Genomic DNA, 19,013 nt, shown 5'->3' on the forward strand with positions numbered 1-19,013 from the left:
GGATGTATCAAAGGACAGGCAGAGCTCAAAAGTTATATCACTAAATACTAAAAATCTCTTTTCGGGGCGTCAGATGAAGGGAATTTCACCCTTGACGAGACCCGAATAGATGATATTCCACAGGTCATGAGAGAAGAGAACGTTATCCTCATGGCACATTTCTCTCAAGAGGAGGTGAGAGCTGCGGTGTCCCAAATGGAACATAACAAAGCTCCTGGTCCTGATGGCTTCCCCGTAGAATTCTATCAGAATTTTGGGGATGTCATTAAGACCGACCTTTTGGAGTTGTTCAATTGTCTTCTTGCCAACCAACTTGAACTATTCAGGCTTAATTTTGGTGAGATTGTCTTGTTACCAAAAATTAAGGCGGCTGAGCGGATTCAGCAATATAGACCCATATGTCTCCTTAATCTTAGCTTCAAGATTTTCACCAAAGTGGCTACTAATAGACTCAACACGGTTGTTGACCATGTCGTACGTCCATCTCAAACAGCTTTCATGCAAGGAAGAAATATACCCGACAGAGTAGTAATCCTACATGAGACCATTCACGAGATGCATCGAAAAACATGAGTGGATTAGTATTAAAGATTGACTTTGAAAAGCCCTATGACAAGTTCAAATGGTCATTCCTTCAACTGGCCCTGAGAATGAAAGGATTCTTCGATAAATGGTGCGAGTGGATCCAAAATTTTGTCAATGGAGGTAGTGTGGCCATCAACTTCAATGATGATGTAGGCCCTTACTTTCAGACAAAAAGGGCTACGCTAGGGTGACCCCATGTCTCCAATGTTATTTAACATTGTTACTGGCATGTTGGCTATTTTGATTGATCGTGCCAAGCAGGACGGCCAGATTGCAGGAGTAGTGGCACATCTTGTAGATGGTGCCCTCTCTATTCTGCAATATGTCGTTGATACAATTCTTATTATGGAACATGACCCGGACAAGGCTCGAAACCTTAAACTATTGCTTTCAGCATTTGAGCAAATGTCGGGCCTTAAAATTCCATAAAAGTGAATTGTATTGCTTTGGAGAAGCCACTGAGGCGACAGGTGAGTACGCTGACCCAATTGGGTGTGCGCAAGGCCAATTCCCAATTAAATATTTGGGAATACCGATCCATTATCTCTGCCTCACAAATGCGGAATGGAAACATGTAGAGGAGCGTTTAGAGAAACGGTTGAGCAGTTGAAAAGGCAAGTTGCTCTCTGTTAGAGGACGGCTAGTCTTGATCAATTCTCTCCTCACAAATATGGTTCTCTACATGCTTTCTTTTTTCCAAATCTCAAAGGGGGTCTTGTAATGGCTGGATTATTTTAGATCCAAATTCTTTTGGCAAGGAGATAGTGAAAAGAAAAAGTATATTCTGATCAAATGGAGTGTGGTTTGTAGGCCAAAAGACCAAAGTGGCCTTGGCATTCATGACCTACAGGTCAAGAATGATGCATTACTTAATAAATGGTTGTTCAAACTACTTATTCAGGATGGCTTTTGGCAAACCCTCCTACGCAATAAGTATCTAGACCAAATGGTTCTGTCTAAGGCCTATTGGAAACCTGGTGACTCGCATTTTTAGGCTGGTCCAATGGCGGTAAAGAAGCATGTTTTCCATTTTGGATCATTTGCGATAAGTGACGGGTCAGAGGTTCGTTTCTCGGAGGACAACTGGCTAGGAAATGCCAGCCCTCAAGAACAATATCCTGCTTTATACTGCAGTGTTCGCAATAAGAATGATACTCTTGCACATGTCCTTAGTTCATCCCCGTCGGATATCTCTTTTAGGCGGGATTTGATCGGCCCCCGTCCTATGTCATGGCATAATCTTTTGTCCATATTGGATTCGATTAACCTGGCACAAGGACATGATGTGTTTCAATGAAACCTCACTACATCTGGGTCCTTCATAGTCGACTCTATGTACTATGCGCTCACGCATTCAAAGGTTCCAATGGATAATGACAAAAAAAATTGGAAGTCAAAGATTCCACTAAAAGTTAAAACTTTATTTGGTATCTTCATATGGGGTTGTGCTAACCAAAGACAACATCGTCCGTCACAATTGGTAATGAAGTAAGAAGTGTAACTTTTGTACTCACGATGAGACAATCAAACACCTCTTTTTCCAGTGCAAGATTGCGTGTTCTACATGATCAATCATCCAAATAGCGTCCAATTTATATCCACCCACAAGTGTTGCCAACATTTTTGGTCATTGCTTGGATGGTATTTTAAATAGGTTCAAAACGTTATTAAGGATGGGAGTGTATGCCTTATTTTGATCGCTTTGGCTATGTAAAAATAATTTGGTTTTCAATAATATAAACTCTTCTGCTTTGCAGATTATTTTCCATTATACGCACTTGCTTCGTATGTGGTCTACGCTATAACGAACAGAGTTTCAACTGTTGTTCAAGACAATGTATACGCGGTTGAAGTGGCTGGCAAAGGAGGTTTTTACCCGACATGGATGACAACATAATCTTCATCGGTCCACCATCTTCTTCGACATAGGATGATTCTACTGCCGATATGTTGGTTTCTCATTTATTTTCAGAACTGTCAGACTTTTAATGTTTGATTGTGTACAAGCAGAGACCGGGTATGACTCATCAGGATTTGTATCCATTTGATGCTACATTTTAAGTTAATAAAGCGCTCTTTATCGAAAAACTACCTAGTCTAACAATAAGGCAATTCATGAAATACAAATAATCATTTGCAGACAATTCACCAAAAACCATTCAGATAGATCGTGCAAGTTCTCGATTGCATTTGTTCTTTTTGCCCCTGCGGATCATTCACAAAATATGTTTTCCATTAGTTGCTTGGCTTCTTGGCTCCAATTGGTTGCTCATCGGGTCATCTACTAATTACAGGATCAAGCACCTGCAGCTGCAGGGGATACAGAAGAGTACATATCGTACCATCCTGTGCGATGCTACTTACGCATATATTCTTGTTTTTGTCATGACTAATTAGAAACAATCTTGTATAGTAATATACGAGTAGGTTAATTCTCAAAACAAGCAAATAACAGCTGCCTCCTACTCCCTCCGTTCCTAAATATAAATCTTTTTAAAGGTTTTCATAGGGGATTACATACAGATGTATATAGACATACTTTACAATATAAATTCACTAATTTTGTTCCGTATGTAGTCTCCTAGTAAAATATCTAAAAAAAACTTATATTTAGGAACGGAGGGAGTACAATACAAATATGACGACAAAATGTCCAGGTTAGGGAATAACAAACGAGAACCACAACTGGTTGGGAGAAACAAACCACCCTAAACTTATGGGCATGCATCAAAGCCCTTTCCACCCTAAATGATGTGTGCGGTCAGGAGACAGTAGCAGCTTCCTGGTATACCATTCCGAAAAATCCGGGCGCATCTGCAGCAGACAATGCCCACTTCTTCCTCCAACTTCCTTACAAACCACTTCCTATCACATCCAAGTTTTTTTTCTCTGAGACGTAGCTTTGTGATATTACTTACCGGCATTGTTCATCCTGGGGAAGGGGCTGCGAGGAAGATGGAGATCGTTGCCATCGCGCTTATTCTGGCGACGATGCTTGCCTCCAAGGCCGTGGCACAGAACAACGGCTGCTCGAGCGTGATGATGACTCTATCCCCATGCCTTGACTTCATCGGGAGCAAAGCCCTGGCGCCTGGCTTCTCCTGCTGCACCACCCTCGCCGGCGTCGTCCAGACCGACCCCCGATGCCTCTGCATGGTTCTGGATGGCACCGCAGCGTCCTTTGGCATCGCCATTAACCACACGAGAGCCCTGGAGCTCCCTGGCTTCTGCAAGGTCCAAGCACCGCCGATTAGCCAATGCACCGGTCTGTTAATTTTACGATCTGTTGCACCCTAGAGTAAGTAGCATGTCGCTTCTTAAACTCATTACACCAGACTTCTCAAATTCCAGCCATCCCAGTTCCTCCAGCAATAGCGCCAGAAGACCCGCCGGAGGGGACGAGCGACCAATTCGTAGATGCACCTAAAGGTAAAGTCATAAATAAGCCTAAAGATGGAATATAACGTGTGTTCATTTAAGATACTTCATTATTATTTTCCTGTACAAAATGCAAGATCGAAATTTGCTTCTACTGTGGCATCCATTTCTGGCCAAATAAAAGTTTTGGTACACATCACTGAAAAGTACACGAGTATTTACTACCCTAGACCAATGTAAGTTCAAAAATTCTGGTGATCAAGGTATCCCAATTCCCAATACAATACATAAAAAACTACTTCCAGAACTACACCATGAGATCAGCAGTAGTCTAGTGTTCCTCCAATCCAGTATGCAATACATGGTGAAAACTCAAGGACTAACTGCTACATCATTCAATTTAATGCAGGGAGCCCGAATTCGAATGCAACATCAAGCTCCAGGAACTCAAAGAATGCAGCAAATTTGATGGTCACTGTGCTTATACCTGCATGTGCATTAATCTATGTCTTCTAAGTGTTGCACAGTTTCATTTTCACAATGTCATGTGGGAGTTGGATGTTCTGCAGCCTTTGTATTAAATGAGAAGAAGATTACAATACCATTTAGTATGATATATCTTTCCGATGAGTCTCAGAAAAAGTTGGTGTGTCATTCAGTATAAGAAGCCGATTAACTCCAGCGGATGTGCATAACATGAATTAACAGGTATAACTAGCTACGGTGACATAACATTTTTTGTCAAGCTTACTTTGCCTGGGATTTTTCGAGTTATTAAACTGGTTTGCAAGTAATTATTTGAGGTTTCGTCTGTGCATAATAACATGAATGAAGTGTGTATAGAATAGCTGCAGTGATGTAACATGTTTTTAGAAGTAAATTTTGCCTGCAGATTTTTAACTTACCAAACTGGTTTGCATGGAACCATTTGAGAATTGGTTTGTGCATAACATTAATTAATTTATACTACTCCCTCTGATCCAAATTAATTGACGCGGCCTCTATACAACGTTAAATGGACACTGTAAAGAGGCTGTGTCAATTAATTCGGATCAGAGGGATTTCCTCTTTTCCATAAGTTGTCCCACATGGTGGCACATAATTGAAGTAATATTTGATGGAATATCATACTTGTTCTCACTAGATATATTAGTAGTATGCCCATTTCACGAAAGCGAAAACAACAAGATTCCACCAGATATCACTTACTTATTTGGCTTCCTAGGTATGCATAAGAGACAGATGCTGTGAAACAAAGGATGTATAAAATAGCTGCAGTGACATAACATTTTTTTTTTAAATATACTTTTCCTTGGGATTTTGACTTACCATATGTACGGTATATTGCCTAGAGTAAAATGCATCATAAGTCCTAATTTTGCACAAAACACCCCAAATTTTCTGTTCTTATTATTTAGTGGCCCCTCCATCCCTCCCTCCACCAACTGCTCTCCCAAACCCACTCACATCACATCTCAATACCGAATCAGCCATGGAGGAGCTCCCGCTGCGCCACGTCAGCTACAGCCTACAGCCGCTTATCATGGCCAACAGTGTTGTCGAGTACGTGTTGTCGTTGTGGTGCTAAGGTCCAGGCTGAGTAAGCCTCACCATCATCTGCGTCACTCAAACCAAGTCATTCACACACACGAGCACAATACAACTCCAGGCACACAGTCAGGAGTCACAATCAACTAACTGGAGCAAACAATGATGAGAATCATGAGCCCGTTTAAGCAGAGAGATGGTCGGAGAGAAGAAAATACCAAAAAAGATGGCCATGTGGCGTACTCACCAGCCCGAACACGATGGCCAGGCGTTCGCTGGCTACATGTGCAGCACGAGGTGGGTGTCCATATGTACCCTGACATGCGTAACTCCTCATGCAGCTCCATCTTGGAGAGTAGATGGTGCGCAGGAAGTCGTCTGGGATAGGCTAGTGAGCATGTGTCGGCGTAGCACTGGAGAACTGTGGCCTGCTCTTCCAGCGCGAGTTGGCCTGACAGGCCGGCACTGCCTCTTCGGTAAAGCATTTCGTCGAGCACGTTAATTGCTACCCCAAAATCAGGTTCTTGGCAGATCATCACCTGCCACACGCCCTGAAGCTCCTCCAGCAGAAGGCCATGTCGCGTGCCCTGTAGCATCGTGCACTGCCAGTGTCAAGACCCAACCTGCATCTCTGAAGAATGCGACAGCGTTTGGCTTTCAGTTAAGTTCAGTTACCTCTTTCCTTGGCATGAAGACAGCGACTCCATCCATCGGCCATCCAACGCCCTTGGTTGCATTGTACCACCTCACAAAGCAGCTCTCAACCTCTAGCGTTAATCGGCCATCCGACGGCTCTAGTCACTTTGGACGTCGCTGTTTCCCTTTCTGTAAAGCAGCAACTGCTCCTCCCTCTCCGTGTGAGACTCCTTGCAGTTTCTAGATGATTGTAAGGCTATAAAGCCCCAGATTTGGAGCCTGCGTGCTCATGCTTATCTCCTTTGGGGTAAACCCTAGCCGCCGGTGTTCCCGGTTGGTCTCCCTTGTACCAAGAACCCTAGATAACTTTCCTCTGCAATCAAGCACTGCTAGTGTTAGATCTCTGAATTCTGGGTGTTACTCTGAATTTTAGTCCGTCAGACAATTTGGGTCTGACAATTGGTATTCAGAGCTCGGTTTCTTCCTCGGCGGCGCTTTGGATCTGGAGGCCGAGAAGGAGTTGGAGGAGCCGTAAAATCCTCCTTTTCCCCTCCCGATCACGGCAGCGGTGTTACTCTGGTGGCGCAGGCGGCGGTGAAGTTCGGTACAGGTCTGGACAGGACGACAGGTACGTGGTTGCTAAAGCACCTCCCTTGAGCGGTAAAATCCCACCACCCTCCCGGATCCGGTGTACTGCTAGGCGGCGCGGCGTTGGTGTCGGTGTGACGGCAGCAGGATCACCAAGAACAAGGCCTGGTTGCACCCTGTGCTGTGGTAAAATTCCTTCCTTTTCTTGTCTGATCTCGTAGTAGTGAGGTGGCTTGGCACTCTGCCGTATAAAACCATCCCTACTGTTCCTCTGGCCTTCATCATGGGTGGTGAAAACGATTCGTTAAGCACACAATCCCTAGAATTTAGATCTCTGCAGCTTGATGTTAAAACTCTGCAGCAGAATAGAGAGTTGGACAGACAAAAATTTCTGGATTTCCGAGAGCATGTGTCTAGCAACTTTCAGTCTGTGCAGAAATCCTTGGGAGATCTCCAACAAGCTTTGACCAACTTCATCTCCACATTTCCACAGCCCAGGGAACACCCACCCTCAAATCCTGATGTTTTACCTGTGGCAAATCCTAATAGCACTCCTCAAGGAGCTCTCAAACAACCAGGAGAAATTTTTCACTCACCTGTCACTGTTGGTTCTGCTGTTTTACATGACCTGCAGACAGGTCGAGAACTACAGCTTGATGGCAGTACAAAGTTCCCTACAGGCATCCTCACTTCTCTCAAAACAAGCAAGTCGCTACTGCTCTTGAGACCAGACTTACACCAGCAGCTCAACAACAAGTCACTCTGCCCCCTCTACCTCCTGGAGAACAGGCAGAAGCTGAAGCACAGCAAGAGCTGCAAAGGAGAAATGCTCAACAAAATAGAGAAGTCTTTGGAGATCATAGAAGACCTCAAGCTCTAGTGAAACCTGCCAAGATGAACATACCTGGGTTTGATGGCAGTGGAACAGACTCCTGGATTCAAACTATTGAAATGTACTTTGAAGCGGCAAGAACTCCAACTGAATTGAAAACTGAAATCGCAGTTACTTACCTCAAAGGTGCTGCTATGGAGTGGTGGAGAGGCACTGGCATTGTTGCAAATACTTTGCCATGGTACAAATTTTGCAGGCATGTAGGCGACAGGTTTGCACAGACTTCCGTCTGTGACAATGTAAGGGCATTTCATGCACTCACTCAAACAGGAAGCCTTAATGATTATATTTTACAGTTTGAGCAGAACATGAATCTGATGAGAAGAGACAATCCTGCCTTACCAAATGATTATTTCAAAAACAGTTTCATCTCTCGACTACATGACAGCATTCAGCATTATGTACAATGCCATGAACCTGCTGATCTCCAAAGAGCAATTTGGTTAGCTAGGAGGATGGAACAGGCTATGAGGAAGCAGGTCCAATATTGTTAGGAAGTATTAGTATTAGTCTAGGAGTCCTTATTAGTCTATTAGTATTAGTCTAGGAGTCCTTATTAGTCTATGTTTACTTTCCTTGCACCTCATGTCATGTGTAATATATATATGCCCCTTGGGCCTTCAATATAGACAAGTTGCTTTCCTAACATGGTATTAGAGCTTAGGTTATTTTTTTCGGGCACCGCAACTCGCCCTCCCGATCGATCTCCAACCGGGCCTCCCCGCTCGATCTCCTTTCGTCCTGCTCGATCGAAGCAGGGGGCTCGTCCCGCAGGCCCCTGATCTCCCGCCGGCTCCCGATCTTCAGCCGGTCCCGCTGGCCCTGGATCCCGTCGGCCCCCGCGGGTCTTTGTCCCCGGCTGCTGCAGATCAGGTCGGATCCCACCGGCCCCTGCCGGATCTCGCGACGCCACCGCTCTTTCCCGCTACGTCAACGTCCAGCTCCCGATCCGGTTCGGTCGCAACTGCTGGATTTCGTTCCCGATCCGGATCCCCTCCGCAGGTTTTCTTCAAGTCGCCATCTGATTGTTGCGCCGCTGGTTCCTCCTATGGATCGAACGAGAAGATCTCTGCCTGCTCTTCACGTCGCCGCTGCCCCTGATGACTGGCGCTCCGCCCGGCTCGCTGCAGGAACTCACCCGCACTGCACCAACCAGCGCAACGCCCTCTGGCCGGCTTCTGCTGATTTAGCCAGATGGTAGACTTCTCACAAAAGAGGGCACGATGTTCTGGATATTTTTCCTTCTTCCGCTGTCATCATATTGTGTGCTTTCTAGTTTTTTTTTCGCTCCGTCCACCAAATCCGTTGATATTTTGTGTTTTCTCATGCCATGTGAGTCCATCATACCATTGTCCGTCAGCCTTTTTTTTCGGTCCTGATCCTTTCTATACAACTTTTGTGGCTTATTTGCCCTTGTTGTTTTCTATAGGATGTCCTGGACTTCTTTTGCATTGTCAATCTATGTTCATCGTGCCTTAACCGTCGAGCTTCTTTCGCCGTCGGTTGTCGTGGACTATGATTTTCTGCACAATGTTTTATTCTCTTGATGTGCCATCTTCTTTTCACAACCCATCTTCTCTTGATACTTATGTTGTATCTTCAAGTGATGCGGTGTCTTCCTCTGATGTGCCATCTTCTTTTGACAACCCATCTTCTCTTGATACTTATCTTGTATCTTCAAGTGATGCGGTGTCTACCTCTGATGTGCCATCTCTTCGTTATCTTCTTCGGCGACTCGACAAGTTTTGAAGACTCTTCATTCTACGACGACACTCTCAAGACGCGGATTTGGATTATCATTGTTTTTTTTAGTATTACACTTCTTCAAATGCAATGCTATTGCATACGCTTTGCATTTGAGGGGGCGATGTTAGGAAGTATTAGTATTAGTCTAGGAGTCCTTATTAGTCTATTAGTATTAGTCTAGGAGTCCTTATTAGTCTATGTTTACTTTCCTTGCACCTCATATCATGTGTAATATATATATGCCACTTGGGCCTTCAATATAGACAAGTTGCTTTCCTAACAACTATGAGCCACCAAAAGGAATGTTGTGCAATACCCACCTGCCCCTATGAGGAAGCAGGTCCAATATGAGCCACCAAAAGCCCCTCCTAACAATACTGCCTCTATCATCCAGCAAGCAAGATTAAGAGGCATTTATTACAAATGCAAGGAAATTTGGTTTCCTGGTCACAAAAAGGTTTGCAAGATGAGCAACCAAACTCAAATACAGGCCCTACAAGAGCAATATCCTGATGAGGCAGATTTGGTCTACTTCACTGAAATATCTGAAGAAAGTGAACAGCATACAGAACATGACCAACAGCAACTGCAACTATCCATGCATGCTCTCATGGGCATTAGCACTACTAAACACAGCTTCACTGTCACTGTAATGCTTGGACAACACCCTGTAACAGCACTCATTGGCAGTGGTAGTTCTGCCACATTTATATCTCCCGACCTTGCCACACGAGCTGGGTGTTCCCTCACTCCCACCAAGAAAACAAAAGGTTTTAGTGGCAAATGGAGAAACCCTGTGGACTGAATTTATTGCCCTAAATTGTCCATACAAAATCCAGGCAGAAGAGTTTTCTAAAGACCCCAGAGTCCTCAAACTAAGAGGGTATGATATTATTCTAGGAACAGATTGGATGTGTGATCATAGCCCTGTGCTACTCGATTTTGATCTAATGCAGATAAAATTACTAAAGACAAGAACAAGAAAGTAACCTTCACAGATGAAAGCTTGCCCACCATTCCCATTAGAGTCCAACTTGGGCACAAATCCTTTTACAGACTGTTTGTGGAGCAGTCATCTATCTCAACCAGGTGCAACCTGAAGAGACAACAGCAGAAACTACCAAATCTCCTGCTCATCCTCAAATAAGAGCTATGATGAATAAATACAACAAGGTTTTTTTTGCTCCCATTTCCCTGCCCCCTACAGGACATGTGCCATGCTATTCCTTTCATCCCTGGTGCAAAAGTGATTAACCAGAGGCCCCCAGCCCTCCATGGCCATGGCATCGGCAAACGTTGACCCTGTCGAGCCCCGAGCGACCCTTTCCGGCGACCACGTGTCCTCTGGTGGCTACCCGATTTCCATTGCGGTGGCGTGCGTCGCGCCGAGCAGGACACCACAGCTCGGCGGCCAGCCGGCCGCAGGGAATGGAGGAGATGGCACGCGCGAGGGGAATGGCCAGAACCGCGCCCCGTGCCAAGGGCGGGCGCGCCGCCGTACGGATGCGCAACCTCAGGGCCGCGCTGACGGCATGGCCATGGACGCACCCTTGTGGCGTGCTGGGAACCGGGCCACCCGTTCTGATGGTGTTGCCCTCGCCAACTCATGGCCAGCGTCCGCCGGCGTGGTTGCCCCGCCGCTCGTACCACAAAAGCGCTGCGGCATGGCCCCATGGCCGGGTCAGCCCGGGCCCATGGGAGCTCGTTGCATTGCCAGAAAAGGAAGAGGGAGAGGAAAGCAAAAGCGGACCGCACCAGCGGACCAGACCAAAGCTGCACAAGTCGCAGAGGCTCCCGGGAACGTGACGAAGGAGACTGCCAGAGACCCACTTTTGACAAAAGGGGTGCGGGAGGCCAGTGCAGGCTCGGGATCAGGCTCGGGGCCAGCTGGTCACCCGCCACTGGTTGCAAACCGAACTGAGAGATGCACCGCCGAGGCGGATCGCGCGAGCCCCATGCCTGACTCGTCCCATCCGATGACTGTCGGGAGCTGGCTGTACTGAGCTTGGTGCCAGACTCGCAGCCAGCCGGTCCACTTATCCTGTCGGGGCAAAGCGATGTCTGCTGCACGCCAGCAACTGCAACTGGGCCATGCGAACCGGACAAGCCACCCGGGCCACTCGAACCCGCGGAAGTGCAGAGGGAAAGGCACCTAGCCACTTCGACTAACTCTTCGGTCGTCCTGCTGACCGCGAATGCTCGTTCAACCTGGACAATCTCATCGAGCCATGCGACTTAGCAAGTCTAGATGCACCATTCAGCCATGAGGAGATATGGAATGCCGTCAAACTGCTCCCGGCGCGGAAAGCGCCTAGGCCGGACGGGTTCACGGCCGAATTCCTGAGAGCTTGCTGGAGTATTATTCGACAAGACATCCTGGACGTCTTCCAGCAACTGTATGAGCTACGCGGCCGCGGCTTCTACAAGCTTAACCAGACGCTACTGATCCTGCTGCCAAACGCGCCGACGCCAGCGAACTTCGCGACTACCGGCCGATTTGCTTGATACATCTCATGGCAAAAATCTTCACGGAGGTGCTATCGCTCCGACTCGCTCCCAGACTTGGTGGCCTGGTCAGCCGCAACCAGAAAGCGTTCATCTCCAACCGGAGTCTCCATGACAACTTCGTCCTGGTTAGGCAATCGCTCAAGATGCTACACCACCTAAAGGCTCCGCGGATCATGTTGAAACATGTTGAAACTGGACCTCGCGCAGGCCTTTGATTCCATATCATGGCCTTTCTTGTTTGAGGTTCTCGCCCGGTATGGTTTTGGAACCAGGTTTCGGGAGTGGTTGGCGATCTTACTTGCGACGTCCAGCACCCGCGTCATGCTCAACGGCGAGCCCGGACCGCCCATCTGGTTTCGCTGTGGCCTGCCCCAGGGAGCCCGACGTCCCCACAGCTCTTCATGCTCGCCGTTGACATCCTCAGCCGCCTCATTCGACGCGCCCATGAGTGCAGCATACTTCGCCCATTCCACCACAGACGTGACATCCCAGCGATCACCCTTTAAGCCGACGAGTCATGGTGTTCTGCCACGCCACGCAGGACGACATGGCTGCCATCAAGGGATCCTCACCTTGTTTGGCAGAGCAACCGGGCTCAGAGTCAACTACGCCAAGAGCTCAGCTACCATCATCCATGGCAACCCCGACATTACAGCGATGATCACTCAACTAGGATGGCCGGTGGTCGAATTGCCTATCACTTACCTGGGCATCCCGCTGACACTCCGCCGCCCCACTGCTGCCCAGTTGCAACCCCTCGTCGATTCGGTGGCGGCCAGGCTCCCGGCATGGAAGGCATGGCTCATGAACAAAGCTGGGCGACTAGTGCTGGTAAAGTCTGTTATGAGCTCAATACCGATCCACCAGCTGCTCGCTTTTGCCCCTCCAAAGAAGACCATAAAACAGCTCGAGAAACTACAACGTGGATTTCTTTGGGCCGGCCACACCACTGCCAACGGAGGGCACTGTCATGTCAACTGGCGCCACACCCGTCGGCCCATAGAATATGGTGGCCTTGGGATCCGCAATCTGGAGCGCATCGGTCTGGCGCTTTGGCTGCGATGGATGTGGTTTGCCCGCACGGACGCAGAACGGGCATGGCAAGGACTGGACCTACAGTTCACGAAAGAGAGTGTGATGTTTTTTGCATCCACCAGTATGGTCCTTGGCGATGGATTGGCTGCCCTTTTCTGGGAGGACCGCTGGATACACGGACAATCAGTCCAGGAACTCGGCCCCCTGCTATACCAGTGCATCCCCAAGCGGCGACACAGAACGAGAACGGTGGCAGAGGGCCTCCGGAACACCTGGGCCTGCGACATCCAAGGAACCCTCGGGATACACGAGATAGGTCAGTACCTGATGCTCTGGCAGGCTGCCCAACAATTCGCCCTCTCGACTGCTTTGGAAATGGACGGCCAGCGGCATATACACGGCGCAGTCTTGCTTAGGGATGGCAATGGGTACCCATTACCCACATACCCTGCGGGTAAAAACCCTAATAGGGTAAGGGTATGAGACACAAATTTACCCATGGGTATATAAATAGGAAAAGCTGAAACCCATCGGGTAGAGCAGGTATGGGTATGGGATCATATAACCCATACCCATGTACCCATGTACCCATATAAAATCTATGTAAACTCAAAATTATCTCTACAATCTACACGATGTCAATAATTTATGAATTGAAAGTGTATGCCTATGTGTTATTGTTTATGACTATATGATGTTGTTTTATAAGTATGTGTTGTAGTTATAATCTACTCCCTCCGTTCCTAAATATAAGTCTTTCTAGAGGTTTCACTAATGAACTACATACGGATGTATATAGACATACTTTAGACTATAGATTCACTCATTTTACTCCGTACGTAGACACCTAATGAAATATCTTAAAAGACTTATATTTAGGTACGGAGGGAGTATCTTTGTAAACTATAGGATATAATGCAGTTTATAACTATAAAAAATTTTAATTGATGTTTTGCAAATATGGGTAATTTTACCCGCGGGTACCCGTCTACCCTGTGGGGTAACGGGTATGGGAAAAAATTGTACCCGTTGACGGGTATGGGTAAGGGTGATGGATAATATCAGACGGGGCGGGTAAGGGTATGGGGAAGCTCCACCCGTACCCATACGCTGCGGGCACCATCCCTAGTCTTGCTACGTCGCCACATTCCAGGGATCCATTCGTTGCACCTCTTGGAAGCTCATCTGGAAGGGTTGGGTGCCGCCCCGTGTCAGATTCTTTCACTGGCTCTCCAACAAAGACCGATGCTGGACGGCAGCGAGACTTGCCCGACGCGCCTGCAGCACCACCCGAAATGCCTCCTCTGCGACCAAGAGCCTGAGACAATCCATCACTTGCTTCTAGCGTGCCCATTGACCAAGCAAACTTGGCACACCATTCAGGACTGGACGCACATACCAGCGCAACCACCAGGTAACGAACCTACCTTGCAGGACTGGTGGCAACGAGCGAATGAGCAAACCCCGCCCGCACTCCACAAGGCTCTACAATCCATCACAATGCTCGTCCCTTGGATGATTTGGAAACAACGGAACGATTGTGTCTTCAACAACGCGAGACCCTCGATAGATGCATTAGTTGATAGGATCAAAGTAGAAGCCAAATGTTGGGCACAAGCTGGGGCACAAGGGCTGAGAGTTGTGCTGCCCGCCTCCTGGGACGTCCATTGATGACTAACTGGCCTTGTAACCACCACCTCTTAGGAGGCCTGTAATCTCCCACCTTTTCAATGAAATGAAACGCAAGCGCGTTTTCTCGAAAAAATAGGAGACAGTTCAAGCCCATACTCCTCTCCTGCAATATTGGTGAAAAAGGACCTTTCATGGAGGCTATGAAATGATTTCAGAAAAATCAATGCACAAACTGTTAAAAACAAATACCCAATACCAGTTATTGAGGATTTGTTGGACAAACTTCATGGAGCCACTGTTTTTACAAAACTAGACTTGAGAAGTGGGTACCACCAAATCAGAATGAAGGAAGAGGACATTGAAAAAACAGCATTAACTACTCATTGTGGTCACTATGAATATCTGGTAATGCCCTTTGGATTAACCAATGCTCCTGCCACTTTTCAGATGTTGATGAACAAAATCCTCAAGAAACTTCTCACAAAATGCGTGTTAATTTTCTTTGATGACATCCTTGTTTTTAGCAAGTCACTCAAGGAACACTTGGCGGACCTAAGGCTGGTTGTAATGGGTAGTATCATATACTAGTATCATGCATATGATACTAGTCGATGATACCACATCTGTAATGCATAGTATCATAGGGTAGTTCATTTATTGCCATGCAAGACACGCACATCATTTAATATGATACGGTATCATATGATATGATACTCAACCCTCTCTTTCTTCATTTAATTCTATGTCACCTCATCGAAATTGCCTAGTTGGCATGCATGATACTACCTATGATACTCCCATTACGGGCAGCCTAAAAGAGGTGTTCAAAACTTTACAGGAAAATCAGCTAGTAGTTAACTTGAGCAAGTGCACATTTGCCCAGCCTCAAGTGGAGTACTTGAGCCACATAATCAGAGGTGATGGAGTTGCTACGGATCCTGTTAAAATTGAAGCTATTACTCAGTGGCCAACCCCTGAAAATGTTACTCGACTCAGAAGTTTTCTGGGATTAACTGGCTACTACACAAGATTTGTAGAAAACTATGGCTATATCTGCAAACCTCTTTTCAATGCCCTTAAAAAGGATAACTTCCAATGGAAAAATGAGCAACTGGAAGCGTTCAACACCCTCAAAAACAGAATGACCCAAGCGCCTGTCTTGGCTCTGCCTTTCACAAAACCATTTATCTTGGAGGCAGATGCTTGTGCCTATGGCATTGGAGCCGTAGTAATGTAGGGTTGTTAGAATCGGGGCTCCGCGGACCCAAGGAAAGGTTCGAACACTAGGATGCGCTCGCTTTCCTACCTTGTTCAACCTCTCAACCTCACGGCGGCTCTACAGTGGTGCGAGCTAAGGCGACGAGCTAGGACGCACGACAGTTTACCCAGGTTTGGGCCACCATGTGGTGTAAAACCCTACTCCTGCTTTGATAGATTACTCGAGGTGGAAGATGGGTACAAAGGTGGGTTCTTGCCCTCGTACAACACACTGAGCTTCCATCCCTCTCTACGGAGGCTGGGCTCCTCTTTTATACCAGCCATGGTCCTCTTCCCTGAAAACACCTTCAGCGGGAAGGGCAGCCACAACGGCCATTTTGAAAGGCAACAAGGCTGCAGCTCGCCCTGGCAAAGGTGGTCTTCGCCTGTAAAAGCTTCCCTTAGTGACGGGCAGGTGGGCTCGGGGGTGACCTCCGTCCTGCCGAGCCCCCAGCCTTGGTCCTCTTGCATTGATTAGGAAACCTTTGGTGGGTCGCCTCGGGAACCCGCAACCGGCCTCCGTTCCCCTAGCACCAAAGGGGAAAGCCTCCCCTTCCGTGCGCTGGCACCGGTTCTGGCACCCCGCACAGAGCGGCTCACGTCACCCACATGGGGAAGCCGGGCCGTGCGACCTTGGCAAGCCGCCCTCGACAGATCCGCCCCTCAGGAGGAAGGGCGTCAGGAGGTGCCTCCACTGTGCAAGCCTCACGAGGAACCTTCTCGGGAGAGGGCCCCGCGAACGGCCCCTCACGAGGAAAGATCCTCGCGAGTGTCGTTTCCATGGGCCTTGATAGGGGGCGCGTAGCCTTGATAGGTCACTCTCAGCACACGGCTACCTCGAGCATACGGCGCCGGCAGGAGGCCGAGCGCGCCGTGGCAGAGGAGCGTGAGCGAGCAGCTGTAGCAGCAGCTGCTGCGGCAGCAAGGGTGTCGAGGCTGGCTGCAGCGGAGCTGGCAGCAGCCAGAGCAGAGGTAGAAGCAGCCAGGGCGGAGGTAGAAGCAGCAGCAGCAGCGGAGGCAGCACGTGAGGCTACGGCGGATGCCAAGGCACTCCGCGTCGGCTCCGGCAGCTCCAACGGCTCCGCGCCTGCGGACGACGGCGCCGACGCAGACCGCGCCAAAGTGGCGCAAGAGCAGACGACGCAGTGGGCAGCCGAGCACGCCCGCGCTCCAGGTGGAGGTGCGCACGGCGACGGCGGCTGCATCGACCAGAACCGCGGCCTCTACGAGGTCCGGACTATGGTCAGGGATGTTGGTCCCAGTGTTGGGTGGCCTACCCTCACTAAAACCAACTACGTCGAGTGGGCCGCGATCATGAAGATCAGGCTCCAGGTGCGGCGGCTGTGGGAGGCAGTCCAGGACAGCAACGTCGACCACCAAGAAGATCGACGGGCGCTGGACGCCCTCATCGCCGCAGTCCCGCCCGAGATGCAGTTCTCGCTTTCCAACAAGCGGACTGCCAAGGAGGCTTGGGACGCCATCGCCGCGGCACGCATCGGCAGCGACCGTGCTCGCAAGTCCACACTGCAGGCACTTCGTAAGGAGTGGGAGAGCCTGGCTTTCAAGCCAGGTGAGGACGTTGATGACTTTGCTCTCCGTCTCAACACTCTGCTGCAGAAGATGGTGAAGTTCGGCGATGCCACCTACACCGAGGAGAGAGCTGTCGAGAAGCTTTTCCGGTGCATTCCCGAGAAGTACAAGCAGATGGCTCGCTCGATCCAGTCTTTGTTGGACCTCTCCACGATGACGATCGAGGAGGCGATAGGTCGCCTCAAGGTCGTCGACACCGACGAGCCACAGCCGCCCTCGGGGCCCATCACCACCGGCGGGAAGCTGCTCCTAACTCGGGAGCAGTGGGATGCCAGCCTTGGTGACAAGAAGAAGGGGGAGCCTTCTTCCACGACGGGCGGCCGCAAGCACGGCAAGCAGCGTAAGGCGCGAAGGGGCGGCAAGGCACAAGGACGTGCTGAAGGTGACGCCTGCGGAGGCGCCAAGGACGGCGTCGCTGGCAAGCCCAAGCCGGCACAGGACAACAGCTGCCACAACTGTGGCCGGCTTGGCCATTGGGCCAATGAGTGTCGACAACCACGACAAGGCCAGGCTCACGTCGCACAGGCGGAGGAGGAGGAGACGGCTCTGTTCATGGCGCATGCAAGCATCGAGCTACCTTCAGCGACACCAGTCGCAAAGGCTCTCCTCCACCTCGACGAGCCAAAAGCACACGCTCTTCTCGGCGATGGCTCCGGGAAGGACAAGACTGCGGGGTGGTGCCTCGATACCGGCGCCACCCACCACATGACCGGTCGAAGGGAATTCTTCGCCAAGCTCGACTCCGACGCGCGAGGCTCCGTCAAGTTTGGGGATGCCTCGGCTGTGGAAATTAAGGGCGTCGGCTCCGTCATCTTCACCACCAAGACGGGAGAGCACCGGCTGCTCACCGGTGTCTACTACATCCCCGCGCTAAGGAACTCCATCATCAGCTTGGGACAGCTGGATGAGAACGGCTCACGCGTGCTGATTGAGCATGGGGTCCTACGCATCTGGGATCGCCAGCGTCGCCTTCTCGCCAAGGTACCCAGAGGTGAAAATCGACTCTACGTCCTTGATGTGCAGGTGGCACAACCGGTCTGTCTCGTTGTCCGTCGGGACGACGAGGCGTGGCAATGGCATGAGCGCTTTGGGCACCTTCATTTTGAGGCCCTGAAGCGTCTAAGTGCCAAGGAGATGGTGCGAGGCCTGCCATGCCTCGACCATGTGGAGCAGTTCTGCGACATCTGTGTGCTGACGAAGCAGAGACGACTCCCCTTTCCCCAGCAAGCGAGTTTTCGGGCCAAGGAGAGGCTGGAGCTCGTGCACGGAGATCTGTGCGGCCCGGTGACGCCAGCCACACCAGGAGGTCGACGCTACTTCCTGCTGCTCGTCGACGACCTCTCTCGCTACATGTGGGTGATGGTCCTCGGCAGTAAGGGAGAGGCGGCGGACGCCATCAGGCGCGCGCAGGTTGCTGTGGAGGCGGAGAGCGGCCGCAAACTGCGCGTGTTGCGCACTGACAACGGCGGCGAATTCACGGCGGCTGAATTCGCGTCGTACTGCGCTGATGAGGGCATCCAGCGCCACTACTCCGCGCCGTACAACCCGCAGCAGAACGGCGTCGTCGAGCGGCGCAACCAGACGGTTGTGGGGATGGCTCGGGCTCTCCTCAAGCAGA

The 19,013-nt window shown here is 49.5% G+C and overlaps 1 protein-coding gene across 1 annotated transcript; it reads left to right on the plus strand.

The window, feature by feature from the left end:
• The first annotated feature begins 3,140 nt into the window (after positions 1 to 3,140).
• Positions 3,141 to 5,752, plus strand: LOC123426208 (non-specific lipid transfer protein GPI-anchored 5-like). The gene is made up of 3 exons (XM_045109996.1): positions 3,141 to 3,850; positions 3,937 to 4,014; positions 4,373 to 5,752. Exons 1-3 carry the CDS (start codon positions 3,412 to 3,414, stop codon positions 4,477 to 4,479), a joined length of 624 nt encoding a protein of 207 aa, XP_044965931.1. The 5' UTR covers positions 3,141 to 3,411; the 3' UTR covers positions 4,480 to 5,752.
• Positions 5,753 to 19,013: the final 13,261 nt, after the last annotated feature.

This window comes from Hordeum vulgare, chromosome 2H (assembly GCF_904849725.1).
Source record: "Hordeum vulgare subsp. vulgare chromosome 2H, MorexV3_pseudomolecules_assembly, whole genome shotgun sequence".
In the NCBI taxonomy this organism is placed as follows: domain Eukaryota; kingdom Viridiplantae; phylum Streptophyta; class Magnoliopsida; order Poales; family Poaceae; genus Hordeum; species Hordeum vulgare.

What these genes read in the sequence shown, in the direction of transcription:
- LOC123426208 (XM_045109996.1), top strand. Translation starts at nt 3,412, where the DNA reads ATGCCCACTTCTTCCTCCAACTTCCTTACAAACCACTTCCTATCACAT. An exon ending in GCCGATTAGCCAATGCACCG is followed by an intron (nt 3,851 to 3,936) that starts GTCTGTTAATTT and finishes CTCAAATTCCAG; the next exon opens with CCATCCCAGTTCCTCCAGCA. An exon ending in ATTCGTAGATGCACCTAAAG is followed by an intron (nt 4,015 to 4,372) that starts GTAAAGTCATAA and finishes AATTTAATGCAG; the next exon opens with GGAGCCCGAATTCGAATGCA.